Source organism: Mesoplodon densirostris, chromosome 8, assembly GCF_025265405.1.
Source record: "Mesoplodon densirostris isolate mMesDen1 chromosome 8, mMesDen1 primary haplotype, whole genome shotgun sequence".
Lineage (NCBI taxonomy): Eukaryota > Metazoa > Chordata > Mammalia > Artiodactyla > Ziphiidae > Mesoplodon > Mesoplodon densirostris.
Genome location: NC_082668.1, coordinates 48,856,138 through 48,877,239, shown reverse-complemented (window position 1 = coordinate 48,877,239; position 21,102 = coordinate 48,856,138). Strand labels below are relative to the sequence as shown.

Below are 21,102 nucleotides of genomic sequence, written 5' to 3'. Positions count from 1 at the left end.
TAATTTAGATTATTCAGTACTCCAGTAAACATGAGTGAAAATCAACTTCAGCTCATAACTTTAATATTTTCATACAATCAAAATATAGAGATATACACTAAGTAAGCATAACATGAGTTATTTTAATTGATCAGAATATCTTGGGTATGTTTTAGAAATAAAAGAAATGGTTTTTATTAGCATATTAAAACCAAGAGAAAATTAGATAAGTTCACATTTTTAAAAAGTTATCAAGCAATAAATACAGCACTGTAGCTACCACTACTTCTATGTACATTGGATTACATTTGAACAAACACTAAATTCCAGAATGAATATTTTATGAATAAATGCACTAAATAACTTTAGAAATTAAAAATATGACAGACTAGAATTGTTTAAAAATTAAAATCACTTTCACAAATACTTTCAGAAAAGTAGCAGATTTGCATTTTAAAAGTTAGAAATTCCCCAAATAAGTTTTTAGATACCAAGGAAGTTTGCTTTTAAACAGTATTGATTTGACTTTTTTATATGAGTAAGATACAAAGGAGATCTTAATTATTAGTACTTCAGTTTTAGAGAAGTCTAATATTTAAAAATATTACTTCTAAAAAAATGGGTTCAAAACTAACACTGATTAATAATGGACTGTCTTCACCTAAAGATGGTACAATAGATAAATCCTGGCCACAAAGGAAATCTGATCTAAACTTAATATGATAAAAGCACAATAAAAAGACTTGAAAGTTACAATGTATTTTTAATATAATGCTCGCTGATAATTTGACATTTTCTACTGTCATTTATGGTTGAGACTTGATAGCTTGTCTGGAAGAATGCTAAAATATATGAACAGTGTCAGTGAAGGATTTGAATCTGTGTCTTTGAATAATAAATAGCTAAAATGTGAGATTATTTAAAGGAATTATTGTATAATTTAGGCATTAGAAAGTTCAGAACAGCCTGAGTTCCTTTTTATAAAAGCTTGTTTTGAAATCCATAAATCTGAAACTAACAGTACAGCTTTTACATGTGTATAGATAAATCATAAATCTACTGACCAGGCCTTTTAATAAGTGAATTCTTACTAATTTAGATAATTTACCTGGACAATTTCAAATGACTTCTGAACTTACCATCTATTGACAGCTTACGAAACAACCTATGATGGCTAAGTCATTAGTTTAATCCATTTTAAACAGATTGACACACCACAGCAACAACAAAAAAACATATAGATGTAATGAATTCTCCCGCCAAAACTGACTTACTAATTGAAGGCATTTTATTTTTCAGAAATCAGTGGAAAATGACATTAGGGAAAATGAATCCCATTTAAATGTCACTTTAATTCATTAGCGAGGATTTCTTCCATCTTAATTTAATTATTCCATAAATGTTCTGACAACAATTCTTCCTTATTGATACATTCAGGTCTTTCACTATATTGCATTGTCATATATAATATCTCTATTAAAATATTAAAACGTTGTATATGATATATATTGTATTCCTCTAATTTTAAAAAATAGCCTGCAGCATTTCCAAAGCTATATATCTTCATATAGTAAGTCAGAAAAGTAATCTTTTTAACGGGGTAAAAACCATAAGAATAGCAGATTGGCATTTATTATAGGAATCATTTAAATTTTCTGAATTAGAATGAAAGTTCATCATCAAAATAAAAAAGGATATATGTCAAACATATCTATTATTAAGGTATGAATCACCAAAGCTAATATATTCAATAAAACAATGGCCTTGAGGATTTTTTAAATAAATATTTTATATCTTATCATAGATATTTCTCAAACTTAGTTCTCAAACTTCTGATGCTGGCATCTGGTTGTCTTTAAAATAGTTACCAAATAAAGAATTCCAGATTCTATTTTATTATAAAATCAGCCCAGACACAGTATCAGATATTAACATGCACACACTGTTACATTAAGTATTTGTTTTTTAAAAAAATTACCTAGATTGTATATATTTGAGACTATAAAATAGAATAACAGAGTATTTACAAGCTTACCTTTCACAATTTTTTTACAGACTTTTAAGAAAATAAGAAATCCTTCATTGATTTCCTTCATGTAAAATAATTGCTAATTTGTCCACATAGTAGAAATGGAAGGGGCAAAGTTTCTATTTACAGGTATATGGACATGAATTCCTTCCCACTCGTGTAGTAAGATGGGAAAGTAGTCAACCACATGTTTTGTAGTATCAACCAAGATTTCTCCCTAATGATACCAAAGTAGGATTGTGTATCATACATACTATTCATCAAGCCTCAAAAATGGATATGACAAGGGGTATAACTGTGATGAATCAGCAAATGAGTAGCCAACAGCAATTCTGCTCATTTATTTTTTGTGGGGAGAAGAGGGTAAGCAAACAGGAATAATTAATTCTTTATCTGGTCCATTTGAAAAAATAAAAACAAAAAAGGCTAGAATACTTTCAAGGTAAAAAATCAACTTCACCAAGGAATATGGGATAAAGATTTTAAAAACAAATGAAAAGCTCATTTTCTTTCCAAGTCTATAGGCCATAGCTAGGTCTCTTTAGGCAACAGGAGTGGAATTGTGCCCATTGTGTCTATGAACTTTTATGGTCTATTTATTTGTGGATTCATGCAGTGGTGTGCTGGAGCTGGCTCACACCAACCTACAACAACTGATTGTGCTCATTTTTACCCAACTCCACATTCACTGATGTCAAGTTCGTAACTTGAAATCAGCCATGGTGGGATTACTTACACCATAAAAACTGGCAAAAATTACGAATTAGGACTGTTTTCCTCCATGGAGCTAGTGTGAAACATTTATCAACACACTACTGAAATCATGTGAGGGTTTTCTTTGTCACCTTCAAATAATTCATTTAATATTGAAGTCTTCTGGTTGTAAAGTCATGGATCCAAGTCCTTGAGTTAGGAGTGGAACAAGATAGTTCGGCAATACACGCTCTATTATCAGTCATATAACTTTTCCGGTTTTATGACAACGTTTTCAATATCGTGGATGCTTTTTCCATTTAAGTGTTCACTTGGACAGTCATGACTGTAACCTGCACCATCACTGATTGTTGACACTGTGTAAGATGCACTACGGAGAGCATCTGAGTGGGAAAAGCTGTTTCCAAATTGGATTTTATATTGATTCCAGTTTCTTCTCAGAATTGCTTGAACCTATAAAATAAAAAGAAACAGAAAGGGTAAGAGCAATTCATAAATGAAACGAATATAATGTGTTTAATAATACAATAAAATAGGTTATTTACAAAAGCTTTTTTTAAAAAAAGCATTGATATTGAGTGAATAATATTACTTTATTTTCTTAATTAAAAAATGAAATTGAGTAAACTATCTTTATATTAGGAAATCTTTGCAATTACTCTATACTTTTGTACAGACTACAGAAAACTTCATATTTCTCTTTCTATGCCTTCTCTTTGAAGCTCTAAAAATGCACATGAATGTCTTGCTGTCAAATAGTTAATCTACACCCTCACTTACAAGTTGGCATGTGCAACATTTAGTTTTGTGTCAATATTTTTATTAAAAGAATGAGATAATTAGTGAAATATAAAAGAAGAGAGAAAAAAGATTTAAAAACAGGGATACAGGGAATATAAATAATTATCACCATCATCATCAACAGCAGCAGCAACAACCTTTTACTGTGATTAGCATATGCCAGGTATTGAGCTACATTCTGGAAAAAGAAGATCAGGGTTTTTGTCCTCATGGAGCTTACCCCCAGAGGGAAAAACGTGTTGAACAGATAATTACAGCATTGAACATATAATGGTATGAGTATTGTGGGAAAAAAAAGTTTAGGAATGTCACAACTCCACTTTTTTTGTATTTAGATACACCTCTGTCTGGATAAATTTGAAGTTTAATGACTCTTCTATCTTTTCTGCTTGGGGATAGAGATCAGAACTAGGTAGGTCATATACAATGATTTTGGTTTTAACTGAACATAAGACACAGATGATTTTCTTCATATTGAGTCAGTGAGCATAAATGAGAATATCAAATGCATCCCCAACTCAATCACCTGTACATTTCCTGTCTGCTTCTAGGTTAAGGATGTATTAGCCACATGCTGTGACCTGATCTGTGTCTTTGCAAAGCATGTATAGCTTTGAATTGTCTTCCCCAAATCTCTACTGCTCTTTGACCCTTTGATTGTTTCCCCAAAGGGAATCTGAGCATCCAAAAACAACTTTCTAGTAGTTCATGTCCTACAAACATACTCATGCAATATTATTTAACTTTCTACGAATTACATAAATTCCTCAACTTTTTGTTCATTACATTCACGTGTACATATCAATATTAAACTTTAAAATAGGGCTGATTATTTAAGTCTTTTCATTTTCTTATCTCTTCTCCAAATTACAAACAATCTATAGTGAATAGGTATTCCCAGGATGTCTGCAGCTCTGTGGGATACTTTAAGGTCCTGTTAGTCTCCTCTAATCTGTTGCTTAAAATGAACACAAAGTTTTACTGTCTCATTTCATATTTTAACATGTAGAAAAACAAAACAAACAAATATAAGATCAATCAGTTTCTTTAGTAAGAATTCAGAATGAGTTATTAGAAATTCCAGGAGGCATCTCCCTACTCTATAATTCAAAAATTATGTAGCTAGGAATGCAATACATTGTTTTATTAATATGAAATTCAGAGCTTCAAGAATTTCAAGCTCACTTCTTTACATATGGCAACTATATCTGAAGGAAATAATTTTTATTCATATAAATTTTCTTTGAAATAACAACATTTATAGGAAAATGAATACATGTATCTTATAAAAATTTATTTCTCTTATGGTTTAGTGATGTATTTCTAAGTTCTCCAAATAACATTTTAAATTAAGGTAATTAAAAAATACCATCTGCGTATGTAATATCTTCAAGAATATAAGCAAATGACAAATGGAATGGCTTTAGATTATGACTTTTAAATAAATATTCAGAGATTTAAAACAAAAATGACATTTGGCCAGTTATCTAGGTATTTCTAATGGGAGTGTTTTTGATCCTGATTTTTATGCTTAATTAACTTCTCACTTTGTTACTAAAAGCTGGACTGATTGAATCCATGTGCTATATAGTTTCTGTTTGAAAGGAGGTGGAATGTAGCTTTGTACAAAAGATTCTACATTAATGTTGGGAAGAAGCTGACATGAAATATTTTAGCTATGAGAGTAGTACTTATAGTCTTAACAAGGAAAGCTTAAATTCAATTCTAAAAGCCAAAATGGCTTTGAAATACATGACTGTTTGCTCTTGAAATATCTACTTTGATTAAGGTCGTCACCCTATTTCTCCCTTGCAACTAAATCGTCAGAAAAACCATGGAAAGCCAATTTCCTGACTTACTTACTGAAGCTAAATATAAAGGTAATTAAAGACACATAGGCCTTGTAGACATCTGTTTGTTTATGGTACTCTCTATAAGGATGTTATTTTTTTTATCTGCTTTCTCTAACACGACATCACACCTGTTCAACAGAACATTAAAGTGGCCACTCTCAGTAAACTTACAATGAGAAGAATGTAATGGGGAAAGATAAAAAGGAAAATTGCCATTGGAAGGCAAGAGAGCCTGCCTGATGTTATTAAAGATATGAAAATGTTTTCATTGATTTACGCATAAGTGTTATATAAATAGTAAGGCCAACTTTTTAGAATATAACATTGCAATATATAATTTTGTACAATATAAAGAATATGGGTTTATATGACCGTTAGTACCTGATAAGAAACCAACTCTACACTGCTTAACCTAAATCAGTTAAAAGGTGTTTAATAGAGCTTTATATAAAAATTCTACCTACTTCTCACTACAGAATGTGAGTTTGGTTATTCTCAACAAATCTTTTTGTTCACGTTGTAAAAATATCTACGCTCAGGTGTTGTTAAAGATACCCGTGAAGGGGCTTCCCTGGTGGTGCAGTGGTTGACAGTTCGCCTGGCGATGCAGGGGACACGGGTTCATGCCCCAGTCCGGGAAGATTCCACATGCCGTGGAGCGGCTGGGCCCGTGAGCCATGGCCGCTGAGCCTGCGCGTCCGGAGCCTGTGCTCCATAACAGGAGAGGCCACAACAGTGAGAAGCCCACGTACCGCAAAAAAAAAAAAAAAAAAAAAGATACCCATGAGACTACGGAGGGCCCTTCTGATGTCTAGAGTCCGTAGTTTATGCTAACAGTGCACATTTTTTTGATTGAGAGGACTAGAGATGAGATGAAAGTGACCTGAGTACTTGTCAAGCCACGGTTATTTAGTGAGAAATGCAAATAGGAATATTTTGGCTAAGAAATAAAAATAAACTGTGAGAATAAAAAATAAATAGAAATATTAAGATAAAGGCAAGCTATTTGACCTAATGTGGAAAGCAAGAAGGAAACTAAGCCTGAGCAAATGATTTCAAGAAGTACATGACATAGTTGGAACCACACAAAATGGATTTGGCAGCTGTGTCTTCATGTTATGAGAGTGGGAAAAACTAGAGGCAAAGGGACAAAAAAAGGAAGCATTATAGTATTTCTTAAGATGAGAAATGAATCATACACAAACAGGGATTGTATCTAGAGATGAAGACAAGGGGACAGATATTGGAGATGTTGTGAGATGCTGAAGGATTTGGTAACAAGTTGGCTCAAAGATATTTTATTGTAATTTTCCAGTGCCAAAGTTTTCTCAATTTTAGAACATGGCAAAAGATCAAGGACTGTGTCTCTTTTGCTTACACAGGTAGAGTGCAATAAGAGTGTTAGGCATTAATTTAGATATTCCCTGGGCACTTTTTCTAAATATAAGGGCCAATTTGAGATTTGATTCCGATATGATTAATGTCCCCATTTGTACATATATTTTTGTAAATGAGAGATCTGACAAATCTAAAAAGGAATCTATAATGTACTGAGTATCTACTGTGGGTGGGGCATGGTGCTAAAAACTTTATATTCCTGGCTTATGTTAATCCCTGTGAGACTTGTGTAAGGAACTTGCGTTTATTTCCCTTTAATAAAAGTACACACTGAGACTCCTGGAGGTTCAGAATATTTCCCAAGATGTTACAGCCAGGAACAAAATGGCATCTTTGGGTTTAAATGCATTACTGTGTCAGTGCCTTTATGCTACACTGCCTTCCATCACAAAATATTTTACTAGTGGTTATAATTTGTACATTTAAAAAATACCCTTTATAAAAATCAAATCTGTTTCTGCACATGCAAACATGTATCTTACTTATTTCATACATGCTTTACGGCATATTGTCTGTAGCTTTCTCATCTATATTTAATTGTAAAGTCCTATGTAGGCAGAAATTGTATTGTCTAATTCAGTTTATACAATAATTAATTTATAGAGTTATATAATAAATGCTAATTGAATTTTATTATCAAAACAGATGATGTATCTATTCTTCCTCATTGCATTCTCTGTCCCTACTTCTCACTGACTTCAGAAAAAGTTACTCTTATCCTCTATACAGCAGAAGAATCATGGAGACACCACTCAAAGATATGAAATATAGTCTACTATGTTTGACAGTTCTATACGCCATTATAAATAAATAAATATATAAAATAAATATCTATATCTTAAAATTGATTAAGAAATCAAATATGAAATTTTATTGTATGCTAAGAGAAAGAATTAAAATATTACATAAACAAGGAAAAACAATATTTTATAGTTTTTCATGACGTACATAATTTCCGACATTGATTAGTTGTACAGAAATGGTTCTTATAAAGTTATGACAACTGGTTCCATGTGTTGCCCATCTGAAGCTTTGTGGTAAGCTTCACCATTACCAAATATATGTCTCATAAGTTGCTGTCTGAATTTCTAAACTTTACTGAATTTTGCCAAAATCCTCCAACACGTTAAATTTTGTCAAGTAGATTAAAATCATATAAAGAACTAAATCAATATAGCTCAAACCACTGAGTTATAGCCCTATTGATATGCATAAGAAATATGGTACCAGTTTCTAAGATGCCTGAAACTTCCCAATTAGGGAAAAAAATATTGGATAAAAATCTTGAAATATCCAAAAGCACATTTCCATGTTACAAATCAGAGGGCTCTTCTGTTTCTTAACCCACTTCAGCTCTTCCCAGGAGAAAAACAAAACAAAACAGAGAAAGGGGGAAAATAAAAATGACCCAATTTTATTTCCTATTAGAGTGTATGTTCTATGAGGATAAGGATTGCCTAACATTGTACCTAGGACAAAGTCCAGAATTAGTAGGATTAGTTCAAAAGGTAGGTCAAAAGACTAGATGAATAAAAGTCATTGATGGAATATTTTAAAGTGAGGCTGAATTTGCCCTAGTCTTGAACTCCAATATGACCTGAGCTTTTGGGAAGGAGAGTTACATCTAGTAAAAGAGATTCCATGGTTCTTTTTCCTGACAGAAATGGAATTTGAAATACTTGTTCTTAGAGAATTTATAATTCTCTCATTTTTTAAAGTAAAAAAGTATTGCAAATAAAAAAGAGGAATAAAATCAATCACCATACCTCTCCATTAAAGAAGCAGAAAATTGTAGATACCAAAAGACCCTGTAAAAGAAAAATAGAATTATCTGATTCCAAATGAAAAAGACACATTATTTGTAACCAACTTGATGCACATACAGTTAAAAATAAAACCAAAGCTATATATAAATTTAAAACCAAATTTCACAAGGCGCCTTCCTGATGCAAGAACACCATACCTGATAGTGCATGAGGATGTGCATGATGTAATCATACACCTCCTCTGCAATCCTTCCTTCAGGTCGCCATGGAAACAGTACAAATTCAATGCCAAGTAATGGCACCAGGATAAGCGTAGCTCTCACAGCTTTCATGTAGAGATTGGATTCTGCTTGGTGAGTAACTTTTAACTTGGTGATAAGAACACGTACAATATTTAATAGGAAAAAAAGATTCACCTAAAAGAAAATAAAATGGCATATAGAAATTATTTCATATTTAATATTAAGAATCATAATTGAAGGATCTTTGATTTTATGAATCTTAGAATATTTTCAGTACACAAGAATATGTTCTATTGATGAGAATATTTGCCTAAATATTAATTTGTATTTCTGCTACTGAATTTTTTCATTTTTTCCCCAGTTTTACTGAGATATAAGTGACACTATATAAGTTTAGGTTGCATAGCATGATTTAACTTACATATATTGTGAAATGATCATCATAATAATTTTAGCTAACATCGATCATCTCATATAAATACCAAAAAATGTATATATATTTTACCTTATGAGAACTCTTAAAATTTACTCTCAGCAACTTTCATGTATATCATAGAGCAGCGTTAACTATAATCATCATGTTGTACATTATATCCCTCATACTCATTTATCTTAAACGTGGAGGTTTCTGCCTTTTGACCACCTTCCTACAATTCTACCTCCTCCATGCTCTGCCTCTGGTAACCGCAAATGTGTTCTCTTTTTTCTATGAGTTTGTTTATTTGTTTAGATTCCACATATAAGTGAGATCATACAATATTTGTCTTTCCCTTTCTGACTTATTTTACTTAGCATAATGCTCATCCAAGTTGTCTCAAGTGGCAGGATTTCCTTATTTTTTATGGCTAAATAGTATTCCATTGTGTGGTGTGTGTGTGTGTGTGTGTGTGTGTGTGTGTGTGTGTGTGTATAAATACCATAACTTCTTAAGTTGTTTCCATGTCTTAGCTATTGTGGATAATGCTGCTATGAACATGGGGTGCAGATATCTCTTTAACATAGTGTTCTTGTTTCCTTTGGATATGGAATTGTGATTTATTAATTTTAAAAGTACATCAATTTTAATTGATTTAGATTTAAAAAAATAAATTTATGGTGGAATTATTGTGGGCCACCTTCAGCTAAGTAATATCTGATTGTTTTGCTTAGTTCATTTTCTTATGCAAAATTTTAAAATTTTGCTATGATTAAAAAAACTAAAGCTTCTGAACATTTTCAGCTCAAAGAAAGGAAATAATTGTTTGTAGCAAAGGCTAATTATTTTAAGTGTCTACTCTGTATTAGTGTTCATACTAGGTACTTACCAAATATGTATTATACCATAATAACCATTTTCATCTTTTTGGTTTATCCTTCCTGCATTATTTGTATGTGTATGTGTGTAACAATCCTCACAACTCCCCATGATAGTACTATAATCCTCTTTACCCTTATGAGGAGGCTGAATCACATACTGGAACCAGTTGATATTCAACCTAGATCATCCTAGAGGTAAAAAAATTTGGCATCCAACAAGGCCTTCTGTCGATTACTTTCTGTAATTATAAACTTACTGTGAGTTTACAACTTTCCCCAAAAGAAAGCATTCTCTTTGAAATTGAGACATGAAACTTTAAAAAAATATAGTGCTCAGGGATAGAAAGTCCAGAGATAAACCCATGCACATATGGTCACCTTATCTTTGACAAAGGAGGCAAGAATATACAGTGGAGTAAAGATAGCCTCTTCAATAAATGTTGTTGGGAAAACTGGACAGCTACATGTAAAAGAATGAAATTAGAACACTTCCTAACACCATACACAAAAATAAACTCAAAATAGATTAAAGGCCTAAATGTGGGCTTCCCTCGTGGCACAGTGGTTGAGAGTCCGCCTGCCGATGCAGGGTACACAGGTTCATGCACCGGTCCGGGAAGATCCCACATGCCACGGAGCGGCTAGGCCCCGTAAGCCATGGTCGCTGAGCCTGCGCGTCCGGAGCCTGTGCCCCGCAACGGGAGAGGCCACAACAGTGAGAGGCCCGCATACCGCAAACAAACAAACAAACAAAAAAGACTTAAATGTAAGGCCAGACACTATAAAACTCTTAGAGGAAAACATAGTCAGAACACTCTATGACATAAATCACAGCAAGATCCTTTTTGACCCACCTCTTAGAGTCATGGAAATTAAAAACAAAAATAAACAAATGGGACCAAATGAAACTTAAAAGCTTTTGCACAGCAAAGGAAACCATAAACAAGACGAAAAGACAACCCTCAGAATGGCAGAAAATATTTGCAAATGAAGAAACTGACAAAGGATTAATCTCCAAAATATACAAGCAGCTCATACAGCTCAACAACAACAACAAAAAACCAATCCAAAAATGGGTGGAAGACCTAAATAAAGCTTTCTCCAAAGAATACATACAGATTGCCAACAAACACATGAAAAGATGCTCCACATCACTAATCATTAGAGAAACGCAAATCAAAGCCACACATGAGGTATAACCTCACACCGGTCAGGATGGCCGTCATCAAAAAATCTAGAAACAATAAAGGCTGGAGAGGGTGTGGAGAAAAAGGAACTCTCCTGCACTGTTGGCAGGAACGTAGTTTGATCCAGCCACTACGGAGAACACTATGGAGCTTCCTTAAAAAACTAAAAACAGAACTACCATATGACCCAGCAATCCCACTACTGGGCATATACCCTGAGAAAACCATAATTCAAAAAGACACATGTACCACAATGTTCGTTGCAGCACTATTTACAATAGCAGGACATGGAAGCAACTTAAATGTCCACTAACAGATGAATGGATAAAGAAGATGTGGCACACATATACAATGGAATATTAGTCAGCCATAAAAAGAAACGCAATTGAGTTATTTGTAGTGAGGTAGATGGACCTAGAGTCTGTCATACAGAGTGAAGTAAGTCAGAAAGAGAAAAAAAATACCTTATGCTAATGCATATATATGGAATCTAAAAAAAAAAAAAACAACACTGGTGAACTTAGGGGCAGGGAGGGAATAAAGATGCAGACGTAGAGAATAGACTTGAGGACACAGGGGCAAGGGGAAGCTGGGACGAAGTGAGAGAGTAGCATTGACATATATACACTACAAAATGTAAAATGGATGGCTAGTGGGAAGCTACTGCGTAGCACAGGGAGATCAACTCGATGCTTTGTGACGACCTAGAGGGGTGGGATAGGGAGGGTGGGAGGGAGGCTCTAGAGGGAGGGGATGTGGGGATATATGTATATATATAGCTGATTCACTTTGTTGTACAGCAGAAACTAATATTGTAAAGCAATTATACTCCAATAAAGATGTGAAAAAATATATATATAGTGTTCAAGAAATGAACAGAGTTCTACTGAAATACATTTCTCTCTCTCTTCCTGAATAATACGTTCTCTCTTTCTTATCTTTATCCATGTCAATATCTGTTACTTTTGTCTATATCCTCTATTCCTTTTCCTTATGCTTTCCATAGAATTATGGACAATAGCCCCAGAAAAGTCCCTTCGGGCTCTTATTCTACTATTTTGTTCTCTTTCCTTTTTTCTCACCCTGAATTCTAGCATCTGTGTTTTGTTTAATAATGTAAAAATTTCAAACTGCGTACTATTATGCAATTTATATCCACATACTTTAATCAGAAAAATAATGGTAGTATCTCATTTAATATTGAAAGCAATGAACAAATAACATACATTTGCTGATTTAAGGCACGTGTTATGAAAATAACTGGGCATAAAAATATTCTACTATTCTTTTAGAGAATTCAATGGAACATATGCTTCAAAAATAAACAGCTAACTATAATCCTGATGGAAACACATCTATGAAAAGTAACATGGTTACAGACACAGGACTGTCTCTGCTAAAGACCAAAGCAGAATAAGCTATTGCAACAGGTGTAAGAATGAAACATGATGAATCAACACATCAGCTGTTATTCCACCCATCCTACTGTATTCCCTTCCCAAGCATTCATTACTGTTTTAAAAGTTTTGACTAAGTGGAAATTTCTACCAGCCCATTGAATAAAAAGTAATAATGCCATTTTATCTGCTTATAAATTTAGAATTTAGAATATTTTATAATCCTAATATGCAAAAATCATAAATTATAAAAATCACTATAAATGTTGCAATTTAAATGCCTATTATATAAAAATTTCTAAATGCAAAGTGCTTCTCCAAATGGCAAGTCTGATTTAAAATGTGAACCTAGAAATTAGAGAGTCATCCTACTTTATTTTCTGCAAATACTTCCATTTATTTTAAATACAAATAGAACAAGAATAATGAATTTCAGGTGAATCACATCTGAATCTCATCTATCTTAGTGAAAAACTAGGTAAGGAAAAGAGGAGAAACTTGTTTTTACTCCAATACCCATAAAGTTCACATAGATGGTCGTAGGTACAACAGGACATTTTCACATCATGATACCACCTAGGGTCATGGCAGGAAGCCCTGTGAATCAGCCCAGTGGCAGCAGGATTCCTGGAAGTCATTCCTCTACTAGATTAGCCAGCAATCACTTAACTACTCACTAAAGTGACCTAAACATCTTTCACTAAACACAAATTAACCGTATCCCCTCTCAACTTCCCCTTAGCAAGATCTCAAAAGTGCTGTAAACACTCCAATACTACCCTGCTCGAGGGAATATGGGACAGAGGAAGTCTGAGTGGAAAGAAACTGATTGTGATTGAAATCTCTTCATTTATAAAAATTATACAAAAATATGTGACCATATAAAAAATTGCTAGAGCCCCTCCCAAGACCTTGGAATTGGCCAGGACCAGTGAGGAGCCCTAGAGCTTAAACAAGGACAGAACATTTTATCCTGGTAGAAAAATAGTCTCCTAGTCTTTTGTTAGGCCAGAAAAATGGAAAAAGCTTTCTGCAAATAATGTGGATTTTCACTTCCTTTCTTACTGAGCAGCTTGATGGGCTATATTCCTATGTGATATTTTATCCTAACTGCACCATCTACTCTTCCAAAGTTGTTGTGGACAAGCTCTTCCAAGGATTGTGTTAATTGCTGTTATATTTTTCATTTGTTAGGTGCTTTTACTTATTTCCTGAACCTCTCTGATTTAGGACTCTGAATCACATACCCCTCTCTAGAGCCAGATCTCTTATAATAAAATTTTGCCTTGTATTTGTTCTGTAAGCTTCTGGATGGCCCAAAAAAAGAATCTTAATTTCTTTGTATTTTCCTCAAAAAAGAATCATGGTATCATGTAGAAATTATAAATGAAGGATCTTTTAAAAGCATTTTTGAGAGTTTATTATATTCTAGGCACTGTGTTAATTGCTTAACAGGATACATCTCAATCCTTACAACACCCTATGAGGTATTTATTCTTATTACTGCATAGTCATAGATGAGAAAACAAAGGCAAAAAGAGGCTCAAAACAAAACAAAACAAAACAGAACTTGCCCTGAGAAACACAACCAGCAATGGTAGAGCTAGGTTTCAATGTTGGTTGTTTCCAAGAATACAAAGCTAGGACTTCTCAGGATACAGCTTAAACAATGTGTTATACATGTTCATGTGCAGGTAGCAAGGGAAGGAAATGCTTCTGCCTCTGAAATTTTCATAGAGTCTGCACTAAGGTACATTAAAATTTCCATGAGATATAATAATAAATTCCATGTGTTGATTTTTTGAACTGGCTGTCTTGTGTAGCCAAGCACAAACCAGAAATTTGACACTTGCTCCGTGATTTATACATGCCAGGCTAAGCACTCTTTATGTATTAACTCATTTAATTTCTTGTTAAAAAAAATTAAAAGTCTCTGTAATTACATTCTCCGTTTTGCAAATAAGGGACTTGAGGCCCAGAGTGATTAGTTTAATTGCATAAGGTCACATAGCAAGTAAGAGGTAGAAGAATTCAAACCCAGGCAATCAGCTTCTAAAATTTACCCTCTTAATTATGGCACACTTTTGAAAATAACAGTGATTCACTTGAGAATGTCTTGAACAGTGTTCTCACATAACCACATACTAAACTGCAGCTAGCAAATGTAGTAAAATAATAGAATATTTCTCTAAAAAAAAGAATCTGAAAAGAAGGGTTAGGAAGCTTTGAATTTTGGCTGAGAAACGTGCCACCTTCTTCTTTTTATATATAATTAAATATCACTGTAATTACAGTCTTAAAGACTGTAATTGCAATCTGGTCTCTAATGCTCTATGAGAGAAAGCGTGTTAATTTAGATTAATTTATTTCCCCATTGAAACAATGTAATAAAAGCACTGAATTTGACTTCTGTTTTCCTGCAACCACACCTTAAAATGTCCAATTCGTGCACTTGGATTAAGTGCTGATAATTATAATGATAAAACAACAGTTTAAGCAATACTTTCTTTTTCCAAATTAAAGTCTTTTCTTTATGGGGATATTAGTCTTATTACCGTCACAGGTGTGTGGTTTTTCCTGTTTGCCATCCCCACTCAATAGATCCATCCTCTGCCCTCTGCTCTGCACCCCAGCAGGCTCTGAGGCAGGTCTGAGGACTGCATCATCACAAGGCTTTTTTGCTCTTGGCATTTGCTGCATTTGGCCAATGGGAGGATCCAAGAGATTAGAGCATGGGAAAAGAGAGAAGTTTGAGTATTTCCTTCTCCTTTTTCCCCTGTCAGGCTGTGGTTTTGACAGTAGCTGTGTTCCTCTACCCAAGGCCAGACCTCTTGTTGGGCTACCCCTCCTAGCACTCACCCAACCCCCTCTTAAAGTCTGTCCATGATAACAGCTTCCCACTGTTGGTGCCTGGTGCCTCACCATCCCTTATGAATTAGTTCCTTTCCTCTTCCTGCCAACACTTCAAATATAACACCTTCCTTTAACCCTCTTCAATCAAACACTGTGAGTATGCCGTTTATGTCCACTGATATCCTGAAGGATACCATAGGCCAGATGTTTCAGGAAATAAAGTTGAACTATGAACAATACTGAAAAAAGGAGCATTTTAATTACATACCAATAAAGCAGCACAAATTGGGCCATGGATAATGTAGAGGAGATGGGTATCAGAACTGATCCAACAGCTAAGGGAAAAAGCAGGGAAATTATGTTGAAGATTTTCATTGTAATTATTTCCAATTGAAATAAAAAAGAGAGATTATCTTACTTGTCATTGTAATATAAGCTTCTGGCAACAGCATGTATACAAGCAGGAATCAGTGGAAATCCTGTAAATATCAAACAAAAAGAAAATAAATAGGCATCTTTCTCTGTAGATGGAATTCCTAAGATATGTCCTGAAATATGAAACTCAGAGATACTCTAGGAGCAAAAATAGCTGGTCACTATATGCTTCTGACGTAAATATTATCTGTCTACTCATACAGTAAATGTGACGAAGTATTAGGTATCTGTCTTCGGGCGTGTGTGTGTGTGTGTGTGTGTGTGTGTGTGCAGTTTCTTCTAATCTGAGCCATTTTGAATCAGTGGACTCCAGACCTAAGTTCATAAATGTGCTGCCTGGGCTCAAAAGCTTAGAATAAATTCAGCATCCACATATCTTCTGTAAGATGGGACTGGCCAATCAGATGTGGGAAGAAGTTGAGACTGACTATGTGAAGAAGAAGAGAGGGAAGAGAGAGATGGCTTATATATCAGAACTTTTGCATGTTCTTAGCATTCTAAATCAGATCTTTCAAATGTAAAATGAAGGTATATTTTATAAAGGTAACCTGAGTGTACTAATAACCTCAACACATACATACATATAATTGAGCAAAAATTGGACTCACTTGGCAAATATATATATGACATTTTTATTATCAATAATATCAAACAACCAATAGGAACAACATTTACTTCAGTAAAAAAAAATATAGTGTGTGTGTACATACCTCTATATATCTACATCTATTATCTGACTGGATAAATAGGTAGATGGATAGATAGATAAGTATCATTTCAGTTATGTTTCTGGAAACTAGTCCTATTGAATTCATGTACAATGAATTCATTTTCAGCATTTTATGTTTTGCATTATTCCGGTTATTTTTTAAAAATATGCTAGAAGTGTATTATTTTTGCTTTGTGAATAATATCATGTCAGGAGATTGTGTGGAAAAAGCAGATTTGGGGGGCTGTCTTTATTCAGTTACTGTTCCCTCTACTCTTAAAATAAAATAAAAAAATTTTTTTAAACAAACATTTTTAGAATGGAACTTCAAAGCTGGTTAAACCCAATGCCCTCATTTTGCACATGAGGAAAAAGGAGATTCAGAATAGATCCCTAATTTATGATTCTAATTCTATTGTTTTAGTCACTACATATTTGGCCAAAATATACACTGGAATATTAAATAGAAAAAAATTGTATCATTAATTGACCTGTGGTTATCGAAAACAGTGAGTCAGTGGTACTTTAAATATTTTAATTTACAGCAATGAGCAAAGGTTAATCACTTGATATTGTTTAAAAAATGATTGATAATAAGAATATTTTTATTACAAAGGAACTCTGCATCCTCCAAAAGCTTTCTTAAAAGATGAGTCAGTAGATATGCATGATGGCACTTACCCCAGCCAAGAAAATAATACCACATCAAGTGCTGCTTCTCTGCAAACACAGCCACCACAATAAGTGTGTGTAGGTAAATGCCTTCACAAAGCATCCAAAAGTAGTTACAGCCCATCAGGTAAAGATGAATGAATTGGAACACTTTACAGCTAACCTATGAGGAAAAAAAGATACATAGATATAGATATATAGATATATGTATGTGTATATGTGTGTGTGTGTGTGTGTATATATATATATATATATATATATATATATATATATATATATATATATATATATGTATATATATATTTTTGGCTGTGCCATGTGGCTTGGGGGATTTTAGGTCCCCGACCAGGGATTGAACCTGGGCCCTGACAGTGGAAGCACGGAGTCCTAGCCACTGGACCGCCAGGGAATTCCCAGAAAGCAATCAATATTTAGTTGTTTATAAATGTACGTGTAAAGCAATATTCTAGTTTAGCTTAGTTTTACAGAGACACAGAATTTTCTCTCCTCTACACAAAATCTTTCCCACTAATGATTCAGATTATAAAAGCCAGTCTTCATCCCCATCTAATGGTGCCTCTAAAGTATTTAGCCACTGACTTCAGAGATTTAAAATGATACACCTCCCAGGAAATGTGTGAATGCCAAATTTACTACATTTAGTGGATGTGTATTTTCTTAATACTGTTTTAGTTATTGTGTAATTACAAGTATCAAAGTTTTGCACATGAATGAATTTACATCTGTTTTAACCATGTCATCATGAACTCCTCGATTGTTGCATTCTGCTGGAAAAATCTTAATAATTATCTTAATAATTTTAAAAGCAGTTCATGAAAAGTGCCAAATACTTAGGAAGTCTTGCATATCGTGTGCTACCAGTGCAGATACTTATTAAATAATAATCTAATGAGCCCATTCTTTGTTTTATTTAAATACGGGGTTTGAGGGTTTCACGTAGGTAAAAAGAAGAAAAAGTTATGGTTTTCCTTCCTCTTTTCCTGAAGTCTCCACTTTCTCAAAGAGACAGGAAGAGAGAGTTTTAAATATTGGGTAAAGAAAATACAAAGGAGTAAAAGAGATATTTATCCCTTAACAATGGGAATAAATTTAAAGCTCTCCAGTTACTCCCATCAGCTCCAGTTTCCAGACTGGAACTCAAATATTTAGTGGCAATTATCACTGTTTTTGAGATAAATATCTTTTTCACTAAAAGGAAAACTGGAAATTAAATGCACTAGAAAATAAATATTGTATTATCATAGAATAGTGGTAATAACATTGGCATATAAGTTAGCTTAAAATATTTTAATATGTATTGTATTATGTAATCCCTAAGATAATTCTGTGAGGCATGATTTATCACTAGCCACATACTTTATAGATAAAAAACTGAGTACTGGAGAAGTTAAATGATTTGCTAATTCATACAACATCAATCAAAGCTACATCCTGAACAAAATTTTGTTTTCTCGACCGTACATAATGCCTTCTGACTGAGGATATTTATAAAACTATTCTTTTATTAAATACATCTGCAGAATGCATGATATTAAATTGTAAATATTGTACATTGATGTCAAACATTATATTAAAAAGTTCTCTCAAAAATAAAGCTGAGTTATTTAACTATGTTATATAGAAATGATAGGCTTCAGCTTCAAAATTTTATCTGTATAGTTTTTATATACATATGTCTAATTGGGGTTCCAACTCCTGATTTCATTAAAAATTTAATCTATAAATTATTATGATAAAAAGAACTTAAAGCATGCCTTAGAAAAATATTTTTATGATGGCATTGGCAATATAAACAGACAATAAATTTTCCAAGAATACATTAAAAGTAACTATACTATATTTTGCAATTTATGTGATAAACAGAATATCCTAGTATATAAATGTAAGATTTAGAGTCTCTTTCTCTGAAGCTTCATGACAAAGCTCCGACTTTCCTTGCTCTAGAGAAATGCACTCTAAAATGGCAAGATATTCGCCAATTTTTTATATTGCTAATTATACCCCAGTGTTTCCTCACCCAGTGACTTTAGAGTGGAACATATACAAGATTAAGCAATCCGGATGCACATGTGCAAACAACACAGGGAATTTTAGAATTTTGGAAATTACCCTAAAAACACACATAAAACACATATGACAGTATCGTTTATTGAACAATTAAGTGAAAATTCCTTCCCTTCCCCGATTTCAGTAACCAAAACTTAATCTTTTATAATCTTAACCTTAATCTTTTATATAAAAACTATTTTATATATCATATATACACACCCTTCCCAAATCTACATCCAAAACTGTAGTATAGATACTACAAATATTATAAAAGCAGGCAATTTAAAAATCTCGAATATATGCTTGCTATTTATGCAGATATTTTAATTTAAATATAGCCTACATATGCATATAACTTGCATAAAATATATAAAATTGTATAAGTAAATGTCAGGTTATATTTTTAAAATATAGCTTTTGTATTGTGATAGTCTCTGTGCTTATTTTTGTGTACCTTTTTATATTTATCCTAAAACCTGTACTTCCAAAGGGGTTGTAAGGGAACAATTTACAAATGTTTGCTGAGACAGTTAGGATTTGGTAGAGCACTTGAAGAATTTTATGTTGATAAAGTATCATATTATATATTAGGCATAATCCATTTCCCCCTGGTTTTATTAACTCTTTAAAGTCAGCCTAATACCAAACATATAATTGAAATTAAATTTTCCATTTTCATGTGCTGCCTTTCTCTAACTGCACAGTTAGTTGCTTTGCTTGATTTTTTAAAAAATTTGATTGAGGAAATGTTATGTCCAACCAGCAGTAAGGCTCTAACCATAAATGAGGTGAAGACATTTAACATATGTAAGTAACTGAAACAAAGAAATTATTCTTCCTTTTGTTATTCAATATTTATAACTTGGGGAATATTGAGATATATTTACCTTTCTAAATTGGAATATAGCTACATATACATACTCTTTATATGTCAGACATAAAATATACATATATTAGTACTTAATTACACACATATACATGTATCTACCCTTGCCCCCCACCTCTCCTATTTCTTCCCCACTAACCCCTTGAACCTAAACTTCATTTTACTTACAGGATTTGTGGCCACTAAGGGCTGGTTGTTGGCCACTGCAGTGAGATGAATGATTATTACAATAGAGTTACAAACGAAAGAGAAGAACAAATTTTTGTGCAAGGTAATTCTTTGGCAACTTAGGCTCCTGAAAGGCAAGAGAAACCAAAGTGTGCTGACATCATAAAATGTTTCCACATTTTGTATTAATAACCATTCAAATAAGATACATTCACAATTCACAGCAGCTGCTCCAAATTTGGAAGAATTATTTTTTCTCCCCAAGATTCACTCATGATAAAATTTTAATTGGGGAAAATCTATAATTCCTTAAAGCATAGAGACACATGTGTTGCTTCAGTACAGGTAAACATATATAAGGAAAGGAAATTTGTCTGTACAAGGCCTCTGCATAAATTTCTTCCCTTAATCTTTCATCATGGTTAATATTCTAATTCATTCTGAAGATGTAGAAACTGAAATTCAGTGAAAATAGATAATTGATCCAAAAATCATGCAGCTAATTAATTTGAAAACTTTGGATTTGTCATCAGATTCTCACATAGATAATGCTCTTTTCATTATACCACATAGGCTGTTCTATTTATATAGCCTGTTTATGGTTATTTATGGTTGTTCTGTTTATATAGCTCCTATGTGGTAGTGGT

The 21,102-nt window shown here is 33.2% G+C and overlaps 1 protein-coding gene across 3 annotated transcripts in view; it reads right to left on the bottom strand.

Moving 5' to 3' along the window:
• Positions 1–1,710: 1,710 nt before the first annotated feature.
• The window catches only part of CALCRL (calcitonin receptor like receptor), a 103,423-nt gene continuing 84,031 nt past the window's right edge, over positions 1,711–21,102 (bottom strand). For all 3 annotated transcript variants that reach the window (XM_060106151.1, XM_060106153.1, XM_060106152.1), the window contains 7 exons: positions 20,456–20,582; positions 17,341–17,494; positions 15,934–15,994; positions 15,784–15,850; positions 8,738–8,956; positions 8,541–8,582; positions 1,711–3,175 (listed from right to left, as the gene is read on the bottom strand). In XM_060106151.1, coding sequence (XP_059962134.1) covers positions 2,960–3,175; positions 8,541–8,582; positions 8,738–8,956; positions 15,784–15,850; positions 15,934–15,994; positions 17,341–17,494; positions 20,456–20,582 — 886 coding nt within the window. In that variant the 3' untranslated portion in view covers positions 1,711–2,959. The remainder of the gene's footprint in view (positions 3,176–8,540; positions 8,583–8,737; positions 8,957–15,783; positions 15,851–15,933; positions 15,995–17,340; positions 17,495–20,455; positions 20,583–21,102) is intronic.